Raw genomic sequence first — 23,686 nt, forward strand, 5'->3', positions numbered from 1 at the left:
TATAAGTATATATCTATCTAATGTATATAATGTATGTATGTATAATATTATGTGTTGTTTGCACCGCTGGGTAGAATATATGTATATGATCTCATTGATATGTTTGAAATGAAAAATGAAAAATGAGAAATGGTTTTAGAGATAATTTATTGTAGATTAATATATTTGAAATGAGAAATAGAAAATGGGTGTTCGAAATCGATTATTAAATGCTATAATTGGTCGAAAATTGAGATCATCAATTTTTTTTTTCGTCTTTTTGTTTGATATGCAAAAGCGCAAATGAGCATACCGGACGACTGAACTGAACTATATTGAACCATAGATTAGATGGATGGCTGAATGCCCAGTTTTATTTTTTTTCATTCGAAAGGTGAAACGAGAAATGCTTTTTCGAAATCCTACATTTAAAATAGTCAACGCAAAAGGCTATTTTACATTTCAAATACATTTTCCAAATGAAATCGATATCAAACGTTATCCAGCGGTGCAGGTTGTTGTACCGTTTCGAAAAAGTGATGAAAAAAAATTTTGATCCTGTCGCTCTTCGAGATTTGAGTATTTTAATTTTTGTAAATAAAAAAAAACATTTCTTGCTTTTCTTTATTTTTATTTTTATTTTTTTTATTTGCGAAAAGAGACCTTGGAAAATAGAGATTCCGAAAAAGATACCATTTTTTAGATTTTTTAAAATCAAAATACGAGAAAACCCTATCTTTTTATTTTTTCAAAAATTAATCGAAAGTTTCAGCAAAATTTCATGCCCATGAACGTTTCTTTCTTTTTTTTTCCCCCTCGCTAATTTCACATTTTAATATGAATATTAGAGTTTCAACATTGTGATATCCGATAAAAAAAACCTTTTTTCCTATGATTTTGATTTTTACAAAAAAAAAATTACGTTCTTCCGATTTGTTCGGATGAAAAATGAATTTCCCATAGAAATGAAAAATTCTGCTGAGAAAAGTTTTTGAAAATAATTTCAGAAAACTTCAGGATTTTCAGAGTTTTTTGAAATCATCATTTCAAAAAACAGAAAAAACAAAATGGTGGTGCAAATAAAATCGTACACCTTCTGATTTTGGGGAATCGTTTCCGGGTCACTGATCGCTGAAATCACAAAAATCGACAAAAATCGAAAATATTCACCATTTCTCCGTCCCGGTCAAGTACATATGTATACATATGTGCATATGTATTTATGTATATTCTTCTGTTGTACATGACGTGTGAGTGTGTGAGCGACGTTCATATTATCAAACCGTCGCATGTTTTTAGATTATCCAGATTTAAGTATATAAGAAGGTATGTATATACGTGTACTTTTATGTATACCTATATATATATATATTTATATTTATATTTATATATGTAGAATATTTACAACGTTGGTCACAGGTGCAGCAACTCGGGCGATGTTGCCCTAATTTTTTTTTCTCTTCTTTTCATTTTCTCTTACTCTTCTTTTTTTACCGTTGTATATTATATATAATAAATACATAACGTAATTAACGGATTTTTGAGATATGCAAAATTCAAACGCACTTCGGGATATACGTAGCATATAATATCAATTGTTATATTCATATTATATAAACTCGCGCGTTTAGTACAGTTTTTATTTATCCTCACTTAATTATTTATTTATTTGCAATTCATTCATTTATTTATCGGTGATTTATTCGATAGTTTTTTTTTCATACGCATACATACGCTGTTTTGAATTTTCTCTCTCTCTCTCTCACACACACACACGCGCACACATATACACGCAATCCTTGGCTGGTTTTTCAAAATTTTCGATTTTCCCCACTTCTTTATGTTTTCTTTGGTATTTTGTTTTTTTTTTTGGTTCTTTTTTTCCACGACACCCTCGCGTACGGGGCTTGACTGTGATTTGTTCTCCCTGAATTTTTTTCACGGACCACATGATCAATTACAGTTAATTATAATAATTAATGGATATAAAATGTGTCGACAAAAAAGCGATCATTTTTCTACAATGCGAGAAAACGGAAATGAAGGAAAAAAAAACAGAGGATAGATATTTCGATTCGTTTGGAATTTTGATAAACTCGGTTCGCCGGTGGCGGTGAAGGTTTATCGGGTCGCTCCACCCTCCGTACCTACGTACGGTTGAATTATCGTCATTATTGTTTATCAGGATTATTATTATAGAGCGTTAAATAATTAACGTCGTGTAGTCGCGATCGCTTCGGTTCGAGGAGGGTAAGTACAACCTGTATCTAATCACGTGTAAGCCGGGATTATCGAATTACACCGAGAATAATTTAATTCGCCGACAATATTACTGCCGCAGCGGGTGTTACACATACATGTACACACAACTGTGTATAGACGAGCGTTATCTGTAAAAGATCGGATCACGCTCCGGGATTAAGTGCGGAACCGTAATCGGTTAGATAATCCTGGATTTCAAGTGATGATTACTGATTGCTATTTAACGAAGGAATATCTGTTATTCAACCTGTATGTCGTATGCTCCCCGATCCAGAGGTCTGATATTCAGAGAAAAGAAAAGCGAAAATGAAACACGTCGGGATGAATTCTGAATTTTGATACTTTTTCAAAATCAGAATAAAAAACAAAAAAAAAAAAAAAATCAAACAAACTAAAAACATCTATAATAACGAAATAATCAATCACCGAACCGTACGTTGATCAATTAACTTTTGTTTTTTATAATGAAATTTGTCTCATTTTTGTAAAAAAATTTTCAATCCTATTTTGATTCATTTTTTGAGAAATAAGATTCGTGTGTATAACATACGATCGAGTTGCCTTATGTGTCACGTTTCCTTAATTTTTTTCTCTTTTTTTTCACCGGAATAAATTTCACTACTTTTTCAAAATTAGAAAAAAAAAAAAAAAACGAAAATCAAACAAAACTAAAAACATCTGTAATAACGAAATAATGTCGGAGAAAAATTTCTCAATTACCGAACCGTAGGGTGACGAGATTTTTTTTTTTTTTTTTTTTTATAATAAAAGTTGTCGCATTTTTGAAAAAAAAAAATCCTAACAATTTTTTCATTCACTTTTCGGGGAATAACAAATCCGAGTGTCTCACGTGTCACGTTACCTCAAATTTTTTTCTTCTTTTTTCCCTCGCATCCGCCAATTATTCGAAATCCAAAATTTCGTAAATATATAATAGTTGAATAATTTAATACAGATTTGTCGTTTCGAAAATTGTTTTTTTTTTTTTTTCTTTTTCTTTAATTTTACTCTATTTTATTTTATCTTCAAATTTTATCGTATATATATAGCATATTATTTACTTAAAATTCATCGGTGACAAAATTAACATCGCCTTAATATATACTATATATATATATATATAATACGATTTTTGGGAATGATATATTATTCGCTAGCGTTTGTTTGTTTGTTCGTTTTTTTTGTCTTTTTTAATTTTAGTTGTTTTTGTTTGTTCGTTCGTTTGTTTCAAATGTTTTTTTTTTTTTTTATTATACAGACTAAAATTGAAAACTCGTCCACTCTATAAATAATCCATATCATGTATATTTTACGTATACGTATATATTTGTATAATGTATGTATGTATATATGTATATGTATATATATATATATATATATAATACGTTAGTCGTAATTCGTGGTGGGAGCCCTTATTCGAAATTACTGCATCAACGCTGCAGCGGTGTTCGCGGAGGGGGTTAGTCCATTTTGGGGCAGTGACCCTACTACGGAGGGCCTGTGAGCGGCGGCGCCTAGGTCGGCGTGTTGCGTCTCCCTGTGTCGTCTGAGGTCGACCTTGCGCTGAAACGCCCTTCCGCAGAGTTCGCAGGCGAACGGCTTGAAGCCCGTGTGCTTCCGCGAATGGGTTATCAGGTTGCTGCTCTGGGAGAATGCCTTGCCGCACACCTGACACTTGTGCGGTTTTTCACCTGCAATCAGAAATAGGGCGACGATCAGCCGTCGGTCGAAACACCCACCTATACGATGAATGGGACGAGAGTAGATATATATATATTTTTCCAACCCGTCTGCTATTGTTTGCTTCTAGACGAGCGCCGAAAAAAAAGTCGTCGTTATTTTCGTTCGAATTAAAAGAAAAATGTAAAACAAGAGAAAACTTCGAGTGGGAAAATGGAATTAGAATTTATTGATGATGAGAAAAAAAAAAATAAACAAATGAAACGAGCTGCGGTGTGAGCAAAAAAAATTATCAGAATTCATTTTTCATTGAAGCCAAAAAAAAATAGAAGCGATTTTTTAATCATTTTGGAAACTGCGTGCGGATGAAAATAGGGGAACGCGGGGCAAAATGGGGTAGCCCGAAAATTTCGTGAAAGTTTTTTTAAAATAATCTAGAAGGACGTCGCAAACGACATTTTAGATTGAACATTTTTTTTAGTTTTTTTTTCTCATGATTCATCGAGTGACCTATTTGCCCCGCGTTCCTTTATATAGCGTTATTAGTGCCAAAAGGACGTATGAAGAAAAAAAAAAAAAAAATTTAATGCGACTTGAATATGAGTAAAATACAAAATTTATTTTTTTTCCATCGAATGAATATTTTTTTGAAATAATTAGGGTTTTCTTGTTCTTGCGTCGTATGATCAATAATAATCAAAAGAAAACCGATACGCCCTTCTGCCTTGAAAAATTGATTTTTTTTCTCAAAGTCAAAAGGGCGCATATCTAAAAAAATTATTTATTGTCGTTGTTTCCAGAGATTTAATGAATTCTATTAGTATTCCGATTGATTGGAGAATTTTTTTTTTTTTTGATACGTCCTTTCGGCATCAACAACGCGTTATATAAAACTTAAACTATTCGAAAAGCCGCCGTTTCATGATGACTAATTGTAAAATAAAAAAATATCGTCTACAGATCACGATGTCAACGATAATTAGATACGTAATTTCGTGAAAAATTCAAATAACCCAGTTTTTAAACACCAAACGACCAAAAAACAATTACATTTGTACGAATCGAACGTCAATCACGTTGCAATCGCATGTCGCTCGTCGAACGTAATTCCGTAACGATTTATTACACGTGTATATATATCTACTCGGATCGTATAGATAACGCTAAACAAAAAAAAAAAAAAAAAAAAAAAAGCATAATTATATTTACAACGCGGCGATTACGTGTACACATGAATATCGATATATACAATCGGTCGCTGATCGTCTGATCGTAATTATTGAAAAACATAATATACATATATATATAGGTAATATTATTCAGTGGATATGTAATATATATAAGGAGAGAAACCGACACGGAACCGCTTACGTCTCTTTCGGTGCAAATTTTTTGAGAAAATTATCATTATTATTGTTAATTCTTCATTTGCGTTTGTTAAAGTTCAATTCCCAGTTTCTTTGCGTAAAGTTTTGTTGAACATTGTGTTCCGCTTTACCGATTTGACGTCATGAGACGTAGAGTTTTGTAACGCCCTCCGACATACACGTAAATCGACGCTCAAATAATCTTAGCTGTCATTATCTTTGTACGTATTTTTCATAACGGTATACACAATTCATGTATCGCCGTAAACAAACGATAAAAGTAAAAAAAAAAAAAACAAGAAAAAAAAAATAGAAAAATATAAAATACCCCCGTGTATGCAGTTGACGCGAGTCGGGGCCATTTATACATATATATGTATGTATGTATAGTACGACGAGATCCGATTCACTGCCGGAGGGGGGGGGTTGGGAAAAATCGGTCGGTCGGCCGGCTCGCGAGTCTCTCCCGTTCAAGCGATCGCCGTGGAGATTGAGGGCTCCGCTAACGAGTTGTTTATGGATTCCCCCCCCCCCTCCCTTCCCCCCGCCGCCCTTTCACCTCCGCCCCCGTCGAGGTACCGCGTCCGTATCGCGCGCACCGCGGGAAATTCTCTGCCCTCAGCGTCCGCGGAGGACCGAGGGAGGAGAGGAGGGAGTCCATTAAACAGCGCCTCTGCTTTAGGGCGGGCAGGGCATAGTTCGCATAGCTGCAGGATCGCGAGAGAATCAGAGAGAGAGAGAGAGAGAGAAAAAAAGAGAGAGAGAGAGGGGGGGGGGAGCCCCGGGTTAGGGTGGGGTGGGGTGGGGGGCGCCCGTCGCCATGGTTACCGGGGGATGGAGCGCCGCCCCCGCCGGCCAATGAGCGGGCGAGAAGGACCGGGCGGTGGAAAGGAAGCTAACCACTCGGCGGCGCGCGGAAAACCCCGGCGTTCGGGGGGAGGTTGCCGACGCTGAGATTCCACCCGAAAGCTCGGGAGGCGAAATCTTGACCCAGGCGTGCCTCGAATCCCGATAACCGTCTCCCTCTTCTCCCCTCTCCTCTTCTCTTCCCTCCTCTTCCCTCCTCTTCTCTTATCCGACTCGCGTCGTTCGACGAAACTCGCGGAACGGAATCGCAGCGGAATTCGTCCCTGTACATAGGTACGTACGTACATATATGTATATATATATGTATGCCGCGAACCTCTGGATTTTTGTATTATTTTTTTTTTTTTTTCTCGCCGAGAGGAGGTTTGATACAGTCCGATTCGACCGATTCGAACAACCCGATGACCGTTCGCCGTTTCTAAACTCTCTTTTATATATATATATATGTGTACGCTATAATAATAATAATAATAATAATAATAACTCCGTTCGGAAAAAAATCGCAAGTATCCAAGGTGTGTACCTCCCGCAACCCGCGCGGTAGCACGTCCCGAAATTTATGGGGCCGTAAAAATCAAGGCGTTCGCATCGATTGCCTACAGCGTCCAGATTATTCTCCGCATCCCCCCCCCCCCCCCACTCGCCCCCCTTTTTACCCCTCAGTTTGATTCGCGAATCAAATTTCCGGGGGGCGAGGGGGCGGGGGGTGGTCCCCCGTTTCTTCTCGCGAACGTACAAAACCGACGTGAAATAATTGACGAGCGCTATCGAGAATTCCGTGGTTATTTCCAACCTATAATCCAACCCAACCTCGGCGACGTCGACCGGCTGATATGTACGTAGGTATACGTTACATACACGAGGTAGAAGTGCAGGTGTTGCATAATGCAGCCGATATGCACTTCTGTGTTCACATACGCGCCGAGTAGTCCGTGGTCAGAGAGGTTCATTTATTTAGAGGCGAAGTTGAGATTCGCGGTTCAATTTTTCAGACGCAACTCCTCGTTTCGATGCTCGCTTTTTCCGCCATTTTCCGTCTCTCTCTCTCTCTCTCTCTCTCTCTCTCTCTCTCTGTTTTCGCAGGAGCGGCGGCGGGGGATGGGGGATAGGGGGAAGTAGAAGGAGTAGGGAGGGGGGGGGGGGGGGCGACAGCGAGGAGGCGCCCCTTGGGTTTAAGACGCCATTACACCCTTGGATCCGAGGCGGTAGCCCCGTATAACCCCTAAAAACCCCTAAAACTATATTAAACTTGGAGAAATCTTGAGGGTCCTCGGGAACTCGATCCCCGTTTCCTTCCCTCGCTTCCCCCTCACCCCCCCCCCCCCCCCCCCCCCCCCCCCCACCGCCCCGCGGGAACTCGCAGCGTCTACAGCTTCTCGAGTAAACCCAAAAGTACACTTTGATCACTTTTCCAACAAGTCGTATACCTTCGACCTTGTGTTGGTATACGTATACATACGTATATACCTATGTATATATGTATAGGTATACATGTATACGTACGTACCGTTAACTTTTTTTTTTTTTTTTCTTTCGTTCCCCTGAAAAAAGTTTCGCCACCCCCGTATAACGGCGTCAGTTATTCCAAGGAGGTAAAAGTAAACCGGGCAAGTTTCATCGAGGTAACGAGATTGTAACGTACTTACTCCGCGACATTTTGAGGGGATCCGCGTGGCTCGCCGCGCGCCGCGGAAAATAAAAAGCGAAGAAAAAAAAAAAAAAAAAAAAGAGACGAGATGGACGAAATTCCCGGTTCCCGTCTTTACTTTGTCTTTCGGTCTCTTCCGCGGTTGGAACGACTCGAAACTGTCTCCTCCGGAGTATTGTTATTGTTATTATGTATTTTGAATCGTCACACACCAGCCAATCGGATTGTAATAAAGTTTCATTTTCTCTCTCGCTCTCTCTCTCTTTGTCTCTCACTTCATGTCGTCACCGTGACCGCCGGACAACGATAAGTGAGGTTAGGTTAGGAAACGGTCATGCGAACTAATTGTAAGCGTCGAACTTCGAGACGCGTATCGAAAAATCGCTTTTAATATTTCACCGACTTTGTCGGCTGCAGTCGGTCCCGGAAGTTTTCGAACCTCGCGTCGACGCCGAAATATCGTCCTCGAGGAAATTGATAAGCCAAAAACAAATGAAGAAAAAAAGAAAAAAAAAGATGGAGAGAAACGCGAAACCGAACTCCGATGCAGCGGTAAAAAAAACATTCAAGGCGAGATTCGACTCGATACCGCTTTTACGGATTAAATGATTATTTTTCGACGGTTCGGAACGGTTAAGCGGAGGTTCATTTTTTTTTTTTTCTTCATTCTCCGTTATTCCTCCATAAAGGTGAGTGCGAACTACGGCATTCGACCGGATGTCGGGGGAAAAATTGATACATATCCGGGAACCCGGATATCGCGTCGAATGCAGCGGAGCAGGCGTGTACACGGCGTTAGAATCCGAAGGGTTTTTTCCGGGGCCGGCGTTTGCCCTCCCGTAGGGCAAAGAAAGAAGAAGAGTATGTGTAGCGGAGAGAGGCCGGACTCGTCGGGGTTAGGCGCGCATTGATTTTCGCTCGTCTTCATCGACCTGCACCTCCTTCCCCCCTTTCCCCTTTCCCCCCACCCCCCCTGCCGCCCCTCCTCAAGCGCTGCCCGCGACGTCCGACCCCAGGGGTGAGGTTAGGACGCCCTCCCTCCTCTTCGCCGGTATTTCGCGCGACGGCGAACGTCCCGGATTTTCCACCCGACATCCCGAGTTCCGACCGAGGATTATTATTACCACCTAACGCCCCCCCCCCCCCCTCCCCCCCCTTATTAATCACCTTCGCCAGCGGCTCCTGACCGCCCCGCTGCCCAGCGAAATCCGTAGCCCGCGCGAGCACAGCGATGGGAACAAAGAGAGCGACCGGGGAAAAGGAACTCGGAGGAAAAACAACGTTGCTCCGACGTGTTTCGTCGCCGTTTTTTTCAAACACCAGCTCTCCCTCGCCGCTCGGACACCAGATCGCCGACAGGCGGTTGTTCGGGGAATTGTTGTTGTCGTTGTCGTCGTCGTTGTTGTCGTCGTTGTTGTTCCTCCCGAAACGCGTGTGCGTTGCACCAGAGGGACGCGACGGAGGGAGTGGTGGAGGGGGCGGCTGAAACACCGTCGCGAAATGCGGTGTAGTTCGAATGTTCGGGGCGAGCGGAACGCCGACCCTGCAGGGAGTTTTGCGGTGAGCTCCTCCCGTGCGAGCCTCGGGAGTCCGGAGGTGCGGGTTGTTGTGTATGTCTGCTCTTCGACACCGAATGAAATCGCCCGGTCGTTGTTTTTGTTGTCGAACAAGACTCGTGGGAAACGCGCTTCGCACCTCGACTCTGGTCAACGACGCGCCAAGCGTCCTCGTCCTATGCGTTTTTGAAGGTCGTTATCGTCTCGTCGTACGAATTTTTGCACGTGGTATACAAGAGCGACGACGAGCCGAACGCGGCGCCGACGACGATCGGTTAGCGGGATTTTGAGAAAAAAAAAGGAGCGCGGGAAACGATACCGAAATCGATCCGACGAGATAAGCTTTTTTGCGATAATGCCGGTTTTCGGGTTTTCGTGGCGTCAGGCGAGCAGCGGCCATGTTTTGAACGAGTAGATTGGTATAAGATGGCCGCCGATGCTACGTTCATCGGATAATTGATGTTTTGAAAAACGCCGAACAAAAGGAACCGAATTATCGACTCGAAAATTCTCGAAATCTTTGTAATATTCAACTCGAAAACTCATTTCTGGACAACGAAAAGAAATATTGAAAAAAAAATCAATTGACTCTGATCGTCAATGTCATCCAAATGACGTTTTTGACCACTTTGAAAATTGACATCGACTCTGATCGCCAATGTCATCGAAATCACGTGCAATTGTTTTTGGCTGCTTTGAAAATTGACATCGATTTTCATCGCCAATGTTATCGAAATGACGTGCGATTGTTTTTGACCAGTTTGAAAATTGACATTGACTCTATTCGTCAATGTCATCCAAATGACGTTTTTGACCACTTTGAAAATTGACATCGACTCTGATCGTCAATGTCATCCAAATGACGTTTTTGACCACTTTGAAAATTGACATCGACTCTGATCGCCAATGTCATCGAAATCACGTGCAATTGTTTTTGGCTGCTTTGAAAATTGACATCGATTTTCATCGCCAATGTTATCGAAATGACGTGCGATTGTTTTTGACCAGTTTGAAAATTGACATTGACTCTATTCGTCAATGTCATCCAAATGACGTTTTTGACCACTTTGAAAATTGACATCGACTCTGATCGTCAATGTCATCCAAATGACGTTTTTGACCACTTTGAAAATTGACATCGACTCTGATCGCCAATGTCATCGAAATCACGTGCAATTGTTTTTGGCTGCTTTGAAAATTGACATCGATTTTCATCGCCAATGTTATCGAAATGACGTGCGATTGTTTTTGACCAGTTTGAAAATTGACATTGACTCTATTCGTCAATGTCATCCAAATGACGTTTTTGACCACTTTGAAAATTGACATCGACTCTGATCGTCAATGTCATCCAAATGACGTTTTTGACCACTTTGAAAATTGACATCGACTCTGATCGCCAATGTCATCGAAATCACGTGCAATTGTTTTTGGCTGCTTTGAAAATTGACATCGATTTTCATCGCCAATGTTATCGAAATGACGTGCGATTGTTTTTGACCACTTTGAAAATTGACATCGACTCTGTTCGTCAATGTCATCCAAATAACGATTTTGACCACTTTGAAAATTCTGTACAAGAAACTACACTATGATACCTCATCTCTCCGATCATCGAGGTCATCGAACGTGGAGCTTCGCTTCGCTTCGAAGGTCAAAATTGCGTCGAAACTTCCGAAAAACTTTATTTCCTTTCGTCTGATCCGCCCGTTTCAGTTTCCGGCACAAGTCGCGTCGCCGCGACGCCATTATTTTCGGACGTACGTATCTATTAGTTCGGCGCTCTCGCGATACCGACGAGGAGTCTCGACTTCGGTTGACGCGTAACGAGTTAAGATCGACCAAAGTGGTTCGGCGCACGTGCGACGATCGTATGACATGCGAAGGCTGAAACCGGAGCCGACGGCTAACCGTAAGTCGGTTAGCTCCTTAGTGCTTCCATTCCGCCTCGAGGGATGAAGAGCGATGATTCTCCGTTAGCGACGCGACGACGTCGACGTCGACGTCGACAACGGCCGTCGGGGAGATCCTCGCCTGATAATAATAAGCGATCGGAGTTCCTCGGACCGGCTATTGAATTATTACAGCGCCGATCGCATTAGGAATCGTGACAAATCGGATTCCCATTTCCGTGGCCCGGCCTGATCCCCTTACCGACTAAATTAGGGGGGGGGGGGGGGGGGGGGGGGCGGTGGCTCGCCGACTCGCTGGAACCGGGAAGCGGGAAGCGAATTACCGACACAAGTGCGGAGCCGCCGCCGCCGCCGCCTCCTTCTCCTCCTGGTATCGTTTACAATTATAATCGCCCATATCCTCGAGATCGACGTTCGCTCTCCCCTCAATCTTCTGATTTATTTACTCCCGATCGCTGATGAAATCGCCGTATCTGTACGGGGTGACCCCATCTCCGAACTCAGGGAACGGAAATAGAGAGAGAGAGAGAGAGAGAAATGCAGATTTATTCATTGTCAGCCCTGGAGCGAACTCCCCAAGGGCTGTAGATATATGTTCACATAACTCAATTGTACACTGACTTGACCTATGAAAACAAAATGAAGAAAACGTAAAATAAGACTAAAACTAAACTAAACTGAAATGGAAACAGAAAAAATAAGAAAGAATTCGAGAGAAAACGAGAAAAAATTGAAGAAATTGAAATTTGAAGAAAATTAAAAGAAAAAAAAAAAAAATGTAAGAAGTCCGAAGCGCAACGGCAGCACACCTCAAAACTAACAATAAGCACTAACATTAAGAGAGAGAGAGAAAGAGAGAGATCATTCATTCGATTTAAAGATTGATAAAGATAAAAAACATATATAGAAATAAGAATAAAGAAATAATCTTAGTCAAAGTAAGAGTAAATTAACGTGTATAATACGGTAAGAAAGCGTTTCTTTGGCTACGTGTCTCCATTATGACCTTTTGACCTTTCTTCCCTTCGTGTAGCCTGATACTTCGCCTTCGCCTTGACCCCCCCTCCCCCTCTTGATGGTACGTAGTGTTTTTTTTTTTTCAATCTTTCCGTACACGAGGCACCAGATAAGCCATCTTTTTTTCTACAGTGCTGTACACCGTTTTCATTATATCTGAATCACGTAGTTCGACTTTGCCCCCCCCTCCCTTTCGCCACCTTGACCTGGTCAGTTTGCGAACGCACCCCGATTAGGTGGATACTTTTGGTTCCGGTTTTACCTATTCCATTCTTCGCGCGACTCTTGGTCCGTTTAGAATAGATAAGAAGGCTTCTAACAATAATAATAATAATAATAAGAAGAAGAAGAAGAAGGATCTTCTATTTTCCGAATTTTAATCGACTCAACCTGTACGAAGAATCGCGCGTCAAATTTTGGACTTGGAAATCTTGGATCACAAGGTTGCGTCGCTTTCGGACTCGCTTAGCGGACGAGTCTCTTCGCCGGATTTTCCCGGTGAAGTTGCGTTTCCGCGACGCAGAAAAAAAAAGGAAAAAAAAAACAACAAAGAAACAAGTTAACCTTTATCGCCGACAGTGTACGTCGGGACCTTCGGAAGTCGAAATAACGGCGCTCGCGTTCCGTCCGAATCCGACGACCGTTCGCAAAACTCTCCCTCACCGCGCGACGCTTCTCCCGAAACTCGCGTCTCGATTTTTTCCCTCCAAATCGTGCGGGAGACGAGTTAGAAATCGCCAGGTGGAACGAGCGTAGCCTCGAGTCACAGAATCGGACCAATCGCAGCCTCGCCTCGCGTCGTCTGCTGCTCGCAATTATATCAGTCCCTCGAACGCGGTAAACTGGTAGCCAAATTATCTCGTCGAAAGCGACGCCGAATCGGAGAAGAAATAATGCGAAAGAGCGGATCGCGTCTCTCGGCGAGGGCGTGGGTATCACGCGTATACGGCGTACGTCACGGGTGTATATCCTCATCAACCGCGGTTGTTTCCGCGGACGGGGTGCAGTTAATTTCAACCCCCGGGAACGCGCTACGAAGGGGGGCGGGGGAAGGGGGAGGGGGAGGAGGGAAACGAGGGGAAGGGGGATATGCGGGTGGGACGCGCCCCGCGCGTCGATATTATCCGGGAAATTTAATCATTCCGTATGGCGTGCGGGTGCAGAGTGCACATACGCCGAGTGTATTATACATATACATATATACATATATATATGTATGTATATATATCGCGGTATATGGGTATATTCGTAAATGGGCGATAGCGACGCGCGTTACCACCGGGCGTTCGGAAGCGATGACGCGATGTGTCGCGATGTCGTAGGTATGTACCTATAACGTATACGTGCCGTACAACGAATATGAATTTGCATATCTAATAACAGATATTATTATAGCCGATGCGAGGGAACGGCGTTGCGTAGTCGTGTTACGGTACACACCGTTGCGTGTGTGTGAGTGAGTGAGTGCGATATTTTCGAGTACGACACCGCGGGGTGTTGAGGGACACACACGCCAAGGGATATACGGGAGCGCCCCGATATGTTGACAAATGAGAACCTGCCGTTCGAAAGAGCGATACATATATATATATATATATATATATATATGTATACAGGCGGAAAAGTGCGACGGAGTTACGGTGAGCGAGGAGATGAAAGGGCGAGCGGGTCGCGGCGGCCAGGAGTCGGCGGAGGAGAAGGCGATCAGGGTGATCAGGGGGGCAGGGGGGAGGGGGGGGGGGGGGGGGGATGGGAACGTATCGAGTGGAAGTTCAAAGAGGAAGAGATTTTCGCGTTATGCGGTGTAAGTCGCGTGCGTGTAAGCGGATCGCTTTCGGAAATTTTTTGAAGGTAGATATTGTACATAAATTTTTGTCGCGACGAACCGCGTGGAGCGTAGATGAGGCGATATTTGATGAGATTCGGCGGTAGGAGGATATTTCTTTATTCCGAACGATAATAATGACGAGTTCAAGATTCGTCGGAAATTAGCGAAAACGATTAGCTAGGAAAATTTGGAAAGAAATTTTAACCGCAATTTCAACGTCACGAAAATAAAAAAAAGAACAAAAAATGGTTTTTACGTTCGACTATAAGACCTATATACCGCCTAGGGTTATGTATTTCGATGCGCTGAATCCGAATTGTTTGTACTCGGTTTGGCCCATACGGCCCCAAAATTTTGAGCAGATTGCAAAAAAAAAAAAAAAATGGCTAAAAATGGCCAAAAAAAATGCAGTTTGCGAGAGAGAAGAAATTTTTTTCTACCTGAATCGAGTATATTTCTTATGTATTTCGATTCGCTGAATCTGAGAATATATGGGGATTGTCCAGCTCGTCAAGCCTCCGAAATTGGAGTGCGTTGAAAAAAACCGCAAAAAATATAGCTGAAAAATCGTCAAAAATTACAATTTTGCAAATGAAAAAAAAAAAAATCGCAGTCTAGATCAAGTATTTTTCTCACGATCTTCGATACGCTGAATCAAAATCCGAAGTCGGTATAGATCCGATTAGATTGACAAAATTTTTTCGTCGTTATTATATAATTGCATTTATTCTGCGATTTTTTAGCTATTTTTGGCGGTTTTTTGCAATTTATTCAAAAATTTGTAATAATCTTTACATTCGGATTTATAGCGCATCGAAATACATGAGGCACATTCTTGATTATCAGGTCGGAAAAAAATTTATTCGCTCACAAACATACTATTTTTTTTGCGATTTGCAGCCATTTTTGGCAGTTTTTTGCAATGTTCTCGAATTTTTAGGGCTTCACGAGCTGAATAATCTTCATTTTTGGACTCGGCGCATCGAAATAATAAACCCTATAGGTCGATTATTCAAAGTCACTGAATCCGATGTAGATTGGGGAATTTTTTTTTTTTCTGTTTTCAAAATTGCGATATTTCCTCGGATTCTTTTCTTAGCCATTTTTAGCGTTTTTTTTTTTTTTTTTTTGCAATTCACTCTAATTTCGAAGGCATGACGAGCTAAATATAATATTCATATCCGGATTCAGCGCACATCGAAACACGTAAGGAACATTTTTGATTATCAGATCGAAAAAAATTTGTCCGCTTGCAAACTTCATTTATTTTGCAATTTCCAGCCTTTTTTTTATGCTTTTTTGGAATTTACTCAAAATTTTAGAAGAATGACAAGCTAAATAATCTTCATAGGCGGATTTATACCGCAATATACAATACGTAAGACACATTCTTGATTCAGGTCGAAAAAAATTTGTTCGCTTGCAAACTGCATTTTTTTTTGCGTTTTCCAGCCATTTTTTGTGCTTTTTTGCACTTGACTCCAAATTTCGAAGGCGTAACCTGCTGAATAATCTTCATATTCGTCTTCAGCGCATCGAAATACCAAACCCCATAGTTCAGGTCAGGTCAAATATACAAACCACTTGTTGTTTTTTTTTTTTTTTTGTTTTTCGTGCCGGTGTTTTCACCCGAAGTAACAACAGACAGAACTCTATATATAAGATATCCAAAGTCTCGAGCTCGGGGCACCTGGCCGCTAACAAGCCTCAACGTTTCGAGGGAGGTTTCGAGGGGACGGCGGAGGTTGAGTCGGGTTAGCGGAGGGGCGTCGGAGTCGGGGGGCGGAGGGGGGAGGGGGGGGGGGGGGGGGGGGGTCGGGTTCGGTCACACCGTTGAGAAGTTTAAACAGCTTAGCGGGTTGCTGCGGCACCCGAGTTTCGGTTCAGGTTTAGGGTGTCAAGTCACCCGGAAACCTCAAATAGCTCGGTAGGCCGACGCCGCGTCGAATATAATATCGTGTGCGTGTATGTTAAACGCGCGAACGAGGAAAACCACCGTCGACGGTAATCGCGGACGTCGATTGTTTTCTTCAAAAAATTTCACCAATATCGCCGCTAACTAATCAAACTCTCGAATTTAATTGGGAGAAAATAGATATGAAATAATTATGGAAATAAATTTGTAAAAGCGTCCGAAAGTACAATAAGTACGTACCCCTTGGGCGGAATCCTCGACGCGATTTTTCGTGTAAAAAAAAACAAAAAACAAAAAACAAAAAACAAAACCTGGAATCAATTATCCTAGTTGGTAAATTTAATTATGGGAGAAAATAGATATGAAATAATCATGGAGATAAATTTGTGAAATCGTCCGAAAGTACAATAAGTAGGTACCCCTTGGGCGGAATCCTTGACGCGATTTTTCGTGTAAAAAAAAAACAAAAAAACAAAAAAAAACAAAACCTGGAATCAATTATCCTCGTTGGTGAATTTCAAGTTCGCCGTACAGTTGGGAGAATCCAAAGTGCAGGCCGGATATGCAGCTACTCTTACACCCCGCACGCAACGTATATAAGGTACACACTGGTCGAATGTTATTGGTGGGGCGGCGTTGCCCCGATCCTTTGGCAGACAAAGGATTCGATTGCGATGTAAAATTGCCCGTTTCTCGATTGTTTTTATTAGCGGGCCGCACGTCGACGTCGGCGGGCTCGGGGTCGGGGTCGCCCTTATTTTTTCTCCGGGGTCCCAGCGGGTATAGCGGACACGTCGGTGCAGGCGGGGAAGGGGGGGGGAAACCTAACGCGCGGGCCACTTGTCAGTCTGTCGCTCCACTCGCTCCGCACAAAACGCCGCCACACTGTATCGGCTCCACTCGCACTTGACTTACTCGACGCCCCCGACTTATACGACCCCTGCTGTTCGTCTAACGGGTGCTCGGATCGCGACGATGACGCGGAACGAGGACTGGCGGAAACAGAAGCGACGATGACGATGTCTACGTTGTGAGTTTTCGAGGCCGTGAAACGGCGCTCGCCGTGTTTGAAAAACGTCATTTTTTGAATCATCAATTAACCCTTTGCGTACGTTTGACGGCTGTTTCTCGTCATGCGCATTTTTTGACGTAGTAACAATTGACGAGTCGGACGCGTCATTTTATTTAAAGCAAGCTAAATTAATTATTTTTTTTTTTTTTGTCAGTTGTCAGTACTGCACGGCGCTATAACCTAGCTAATCTATTTCATAATGTCGAGAATAAAAACTGCATATTATGAAAATGATGATGAAAGTGACTTTGAGGAATCTGGTGAAAATTTTTAAATAAATCGGTACCCAAAGGGTTAACAAAAGCAGCATCGACGGCCATTTTGTACTGATCTACTTTTTCGAAACATGGCCGCCGCTCGCCTAAAGTCATTGAACGGTGGTCGTCATGTTTTCAAAACATCATTTTTTGAAACATCAATTAACAAAAGTAGCACCGACGGCCATATTGTGTTATTCTACTTTTTCCAAACATGGCCACCGCGCGCTATATCTTGACCAAGTACTGTTTGGTGCATTTTTTTAAAAACATTAATTAACGATCGTAGCATTGGCGGCCATTTTGTACTAATATACTTGTTGAAAACATGGCCGCCGCTCGCCTGAAGTCATTGAACGGTGGTCACCATGTTTTCAAAACATCATTTTTTAAAGCATCGATTTATGAACGTAGCATTGGCGGCCATTTTGTAATGATCTACTTCTCCAAAATGGCCGCCGCTCGCTTAAGGCTATAATATATATATAAACGGCGATCGCCATGTTTTGACCAATTATTTTCTGGCGCATTTTTCAAAACATAAATTAATTGACGTAACATCGGCGGTCATCTTGTGCTGATATACATGTTCAAAACATGGCCGCCGCTCGCCTAAGGCCACGAAAAAAACCCGAAAACAGCAAAATAGCCCATCGTCGCTTCTGGTTCCACACCGGTCCTTATTTCATGAAAATGGCGCGTCGCGTTTTCCGCTTGCGGAAAACGCCGCCTTTCTTCGTACATCTCTTACGGGTTGACGTTTGAAAAATTCCGCTGGCGAAAATTCCCGGAGCGAGGGGGTAATAGGGACGCGCGTCGAACGAATCTCCTGCGGCGCTTGTCAGAGTCGAATTCGGACACCCGGTACGCAAACATCGGGAGCGCACGGTGCGATCTCTTCGCAGTGCATGAACAATATTTGCAGTGCTCTTACGGCCGCGTGCGCTGCAGCGAAGAGCGAGTCGTTTCCAGAGCCGCGGTATGGATACATAGGTATACACATATACATATACATATAGATATATAGATATACATAGATATATACGTATACACACAGCGGGGACTCCGGGACTCCGGGACTCCGGGACCCCCGGCCCCGCGTCCCGCCTCGCTAATAATGATTTTACGTTACGCGGCGAGATCCCCAGGGAGGTCGCGACGCCGCCGCGCCCTTATTGCACATGGCTGGGGGGGTGGGGGAGGGGGGTGGCTCTCGGGGCCGGCGGAATGATAATCATTAGCCGCCCGCGACCCCGACCACGCGCGCTCCGCGCCCTGGGCGAGAGCAAAAAAAGAGTTCTCTCTCTCTCTCTCTCTCTCTCTCACCCCGCGATAAATTCCCGTCTCCGGGTCGACTCCCGTCCAACGCCGTACTTTTTATCGCGTGGGCGCCGTCCGACAGAGCCGGAATACGTCCGGAGAAAGAAAGCAAGAAAGAAAAAAAAAAGAAAAAAATTGGCGATATCCGCTACCGGTTTAAGGTTTAAAAAAGGGTTTCGCGAATCGAGCGAGAAGCTGAAGAGCGCGGAAGGATTTCCAAGGTCGTATTTCAAGGTCGAACGCGTCGGTCAACCGGTGACACCGTCGGTGTATCGGTTTCACCCTGTAATTTCGTATCGGTGCAGCGTGGACGACGCGTTAATTGCCGAAGCGCGCTGAAACAATATCCTGGCCTATAGTATGAGGATCAAAGAGACGAGGGGGATAAGCTTTTACAGGACACGTATGGCGCGCGAGGAGGAGGGGGGAGGTTCACCGAACGATTGAGAGAGAAAATCTGACGTACCGGAGTCCTTCCATTTTTGGAAGCTGGCGAATAACGCGAAGGGCTGCAGGTCCTCGAAGGGGTTGGGGGAAGGGGGGGTTGGGGGGGGGAGAGTAGCGATTTTCTCGGCGGTAGTCGCGGTACACGAGGTCGGACGCGTAGGTTTGCCGGTCGGCTGAATTTTTCATACCTCTGAATAATTAATTAAATGTTCTCGGGCGACCCGGCCTTGCAGTGGGATATAGATATAGATATATATATATATATATGTATAAGTGCGGAGCGCGTTGCAGCCGAAGGACGACGCTCCGGTCGCCGTATAGATATATAGGGGTGTGTAGGTGTGTATATATATATATATGTATATATATGTGTACGCCGGTGGGCGACTAACTCCTGCAGGAACGCGCAGCTGAGACCGGCCGGGTCCCATAGGTTGTTAGCGTAGCCAAGTGACCATCGGTTTCGCTTTGTATCCTCTTTTGTCTTCGCCCTCGTTCCGAGTGGGGGCTCCTCTTTTACCCCCCCACTTGCCGCCGCGCGCTCGCGGATCTCGAGGGTTCGCGGGAGGGAGAGAGAGGGACGATGGAGGGGGCGGGGAGAAGGGGGGGGTGGGGAGCGGAGGACAAGGTGATAATTTGATAAGACATCGGGAGCGTTGCCATGGAGACGTTACAGAAACCCAGACCCTTCGTCCCTTCGCACTCTCCGCTTCCTCCTCCTCCTCCTCCTCGTCCTCCTCCTCGGCATCCTCATCCGCATCCTCATCCTTCGCTCACAGTCCTCGAACGCCACGGCGTCGTCGCGCTCCTTTATCCGCCTTCCACCTCCACCCTCCGCCTGGCTGCTCCTCCGTCAACCCGAGGCACCCAAGTGTCAAGTGTCCCAACGCCCCACCCACCCAACCACCCACCCCCTTCTCCTCCTCCTCCTCCTCCTCCTCCTCCTAGTCCTTTCTCGCGGAGGAAAAACCCGCAGCCAGGATCTCCCCCCCCCTCTTATTGCTGTCATATCCTTCGCGGCGAGTCTCACAGCGTCGTTCGCAGGGAGGCGCGATTATAGCGAAACGAAGATTCGAGATCGATTGAAAATTCGGCTATACTTCCGATTAGGTCTCATCTCCGATTTATTTCGAACTTGGTAGAAATCTGGTTTATTGGTTCCCGAGTAATTACTATAGGTTTTTTTTTTTTTGTTTTCGCGGCGATAGAAGAAAATTCTAGAAAATTCTTTTAGGTCAATTTTTTAGCTATTTTTTATTAAATCAATTCTTTGACTATTTTATAACTATTAAAATTCAGCTATTTTTTTTTTTTGGTTTTTTTCCTTAGGTCAATTTTTTGAATATTTTCCAATTATTAACATTTAGCTATTTTTTTGGGTCCCTTTTTTGGCTTTTTTTTGGCTACATTCCAAAGTCTATTTTTTGGTTATTTTCTGGCTATTTTTTATGTCAATTTTTCGGCTATTTTCTAATTATTAACATTCAGCTATTCGGCTTGTTTTCAGCTGTTTTTTTTACGTCCATTTTTTGGCTATTTTCTATTAAACAATTGAACAATAATTAAAAAAAAATGTAAACAATAAGAGCCAACGATCTCGATTTGTTTTTTCCCAGCATTCATTGCTGTTCCATTGCAATTGTTTCAATGTTATGAAACAAAACCTGGAAAGAAAAAGGAACAAAAAAAATTCAATTTGCGCCAAAAAAGACACACGGACCTTTTTTTTCTTTCCAATAATCCTGTAAATTTGGAAGCGAGTCGGAAGCAGAGTCGAAAAATTGGAAATTTCGAAGCGACGAGTGCCGAAGGGCGGAGGTTAGGTGCGGCGGGTAGTCCGTTCGAAAAAGCGAAGCGGACTCCCGATTTCGGAGTCTGGCGGTCGGCCAGGCAGCCAGGCAGCCAGGCAACCAGCCAGGCAACCAGCCAGCCAGGCAGCGAGGAGCGTAATAAATAACGTCAGTTTTCCCACAGACAATTTAGTCGCAGTGAAATTCTATTTGAAGATTAGTACCGAGCATCCCCAGGGCACGAGGGCAGCCCTCGGCAGCCGCCACCCCGAAAGACATTACGATTATTACCGGCCTGGTGGAACGTATGGGTCCCCTCGAAAACCCCCACAGCGCGGGGCGATCTTCTACCGCGCGCGGACAATATGCCCCGCGTAAGGATTACATTTACTGCACATCCGTGGACGAGTGGTGACTCCGAGGAGCACGAACGGGGATACAGACGCGACAACGACGAACGCCACGAATTATTCATCGGTATAGAACCGTAGTATCGGTTAACGAGTTGGCGAAACAAAAAAAAAAAAAAAGAAACGATAAAACAAATGAAGAAAAGAAGCAGGGAAAAGAAAGAAGAGATAAGGAAGAACGAGTCGCGTAATCGGTGCACGTCGCAGGGCCGCATATACATATATATCGCCCGAGAACCGGGCCCAGAATGCAGTAGTGGTATTTTCATGATTATTATTGTTATTTTGATTTATTGTATTGAGAGTGTAACAATGTGCATCTTTTGGCGTTGCATAACATTTGTCAATAAAAAAAAAATGTGTACCTATACTTGGAGTAAATTTAGTGAACATTGGAAACCATAGTAAGAGAATTTAAGAGTGATATTTATAGGCAGCTGAGGCAGTTGAAAATAGAGAAATAAAAATTGAAAATTGAAAATAGAGAAATAAAAATTGAAAATTGAAAATAGCGAATTAAAAATTAAAAATTGAAAATAGATAATTGAAAATTAAAAATAGCGAATTGAAAATTGAAAATAGCGAATTAAAAATTGAGAATTGAAAATTGAAAATAGCGAATTAAAAATTGAGAATTGAAAATTGAAAATAGAGGATTGAAAATTGAAAATTGACAGCTAGCCGAACATTAATGTATTACAGAAAAAGAGAAAATAAGAGGCGGACAAGTTTTGTTGCAGTATAGGGCCCAGTTGCTGAGGAGGATACACTTTCTATACTACATACTCAAAATGCAGTAATCGAAAACGTGTGCTTTAAAAATTGATGCGTTGTCCCGTATTTTTTGACGCGCTGAGTTACACGAAAAAGATGGTGCTACTTCGAGATCGTTTCAAGGTCGAAACTGCGTTGGAAATCTAGACTTTCTAATTGAGAAATTGGTATTCTTCTTCAATTTTTGTACATGTACTTTGATTCGCCAGCACCGATCGATTGATTTCGATTCAGAGAATCCAATTATAGCGTTTCACCGACGAGAAGGTTTGGTGGGGGAACTTTGAAACGCGTTTTGAACTTCTTTTACATTTTTTCCTCCTTTTTTTTTGCTTTTTACTTTTTTTAGTTCATTCGCACTTTTCATTTTTTTGCTTCTTATTCGTATTTCGACTTCCGTCGACTGTTTCTCATTTTGGAAAAGTTGGTTTTTGTCAGAATCTTTTACTTTAGATTCCACCGATTCTCTGCTATACTTTGAGATACACCCGACACTCGATTCTTCCGTAATTTCATTGTACTTGGCGCGTCGAAAAAAGTAAGCACAAATTTTGGAGCGAGTTTCGATGTGCGGAGAATTTTGGAAATGTGGCCAAAAAAATGAAGAAATCCGAAAAATCGCGATTCTTTTTTCAAGTGACATTTGTAAAGAGAATTGCGCAACCATTCCGCAAGGTTTCGCAGGGTGAATTCAATGCTCAGGTCGTGAAGAGGAAATTCATGAACGGACGAGGAGAAATTTGAAGAAGAATCGAAGAACGACGAAAAATCCAATTTTTGGCGATCAAATTTATCACCGTATGAGCGAATGTTTAATTTTTCACAATTGCCGTGCAGTCGATTGACTTTTTTCCCCACACTTATTTCGTTCGACTAGAAAAAATGATTAAAGCTAACAAATATTAATATAATGATGCTCATCATATCATTCAAATGAACAAATAAAGAACATCTTCTTCGCACGTGAGTTACAGCCTCAAACAAAAAACAAAAAAAAAAAAAAAGCACATGAGAAACATTTCGGACGCTCGAAGCGGAGATTAAATATCGGTAAAAAAAAAAGATGCCAGTTTTCCGTACTCGTACGTGACGGACGTCACGTGATTTCGATTTTCTCGGTCCAGCGCGCGAGGTGCGTTACGAGAAGGTAAACGCGACGCCACGGCAGCGGCGGTCGTTGTCGAGGTCGCAAGGAAAACGGCGGGCGGACATATTTTCAAAAACTCACCGGTGTGGATGTAGGTGTGTTTCTTCATGTCGCTCTTCTGGTGGAACCTCTTCCCGCAGAACTGGCAGGGGTAGGGCCTCGTGTCCGAGTGTATGAGGAGGTGGGTGCTCAGCGTACTGGAGCGTTTGAACGCCTTGCCGCACTGCTTGCACTCGAACACCTTCTCCGCCGAGTGGACGGCGCGGTGCTGCGTCAGGCTTATCTCGTGACCGAAGGTTTTGTTGCACAGTTCGCAGGCGAATGGCCTCTTACCGTTGTGCGACCGCCTCGCGTGCACCTGCCGACATACGAACGATTACCCGCAAATCCGTCGTCGTCGTCGTCGTCGTTTTGTTTGTTTGTTTTTTGTTGTTTTT

The 23,686-nt window shown here is 43.2% G+C and overlaps 1 protein-coding gene across 1 annotated transcript in view; it reads right to left on the reverse strand.

The window, feature by feature from the left end:
- Positions 1 to 3,576: 3,576 nt before the first annotated feature.
- LOC105691022 (zinc finger protein 668) overlaps positions 3,577 to 23,686 on the reverse strand; it is a 36,358-nt gene continuing 16,248 nt past the window's right edge. The window contains 2 exon segments of the mRNA XM_012409254.3: positions 3,577 to 3,932; positions 23,331 to 23,607. Coding sequence (XP_012264677.2) covers positions 3,664 to 3,932; positions 23,331 to 23,607 — 546 coding nt within the window. The 3' untranslated portion in view covers positions 3,577 to 3,663.

Source organism: Athalia rosae, chromosome 8, assembly GCF_917208135.1.
Source record: "Athalia rosae chromosome 8, iyAthRosa1.1, whole genome shotgun sequence".
NCBI lineage: Eukaryota > Metazoa > Arthropoda > Insecta > Hymenoptera > Athaliidae > Athalia > Athalia rosae.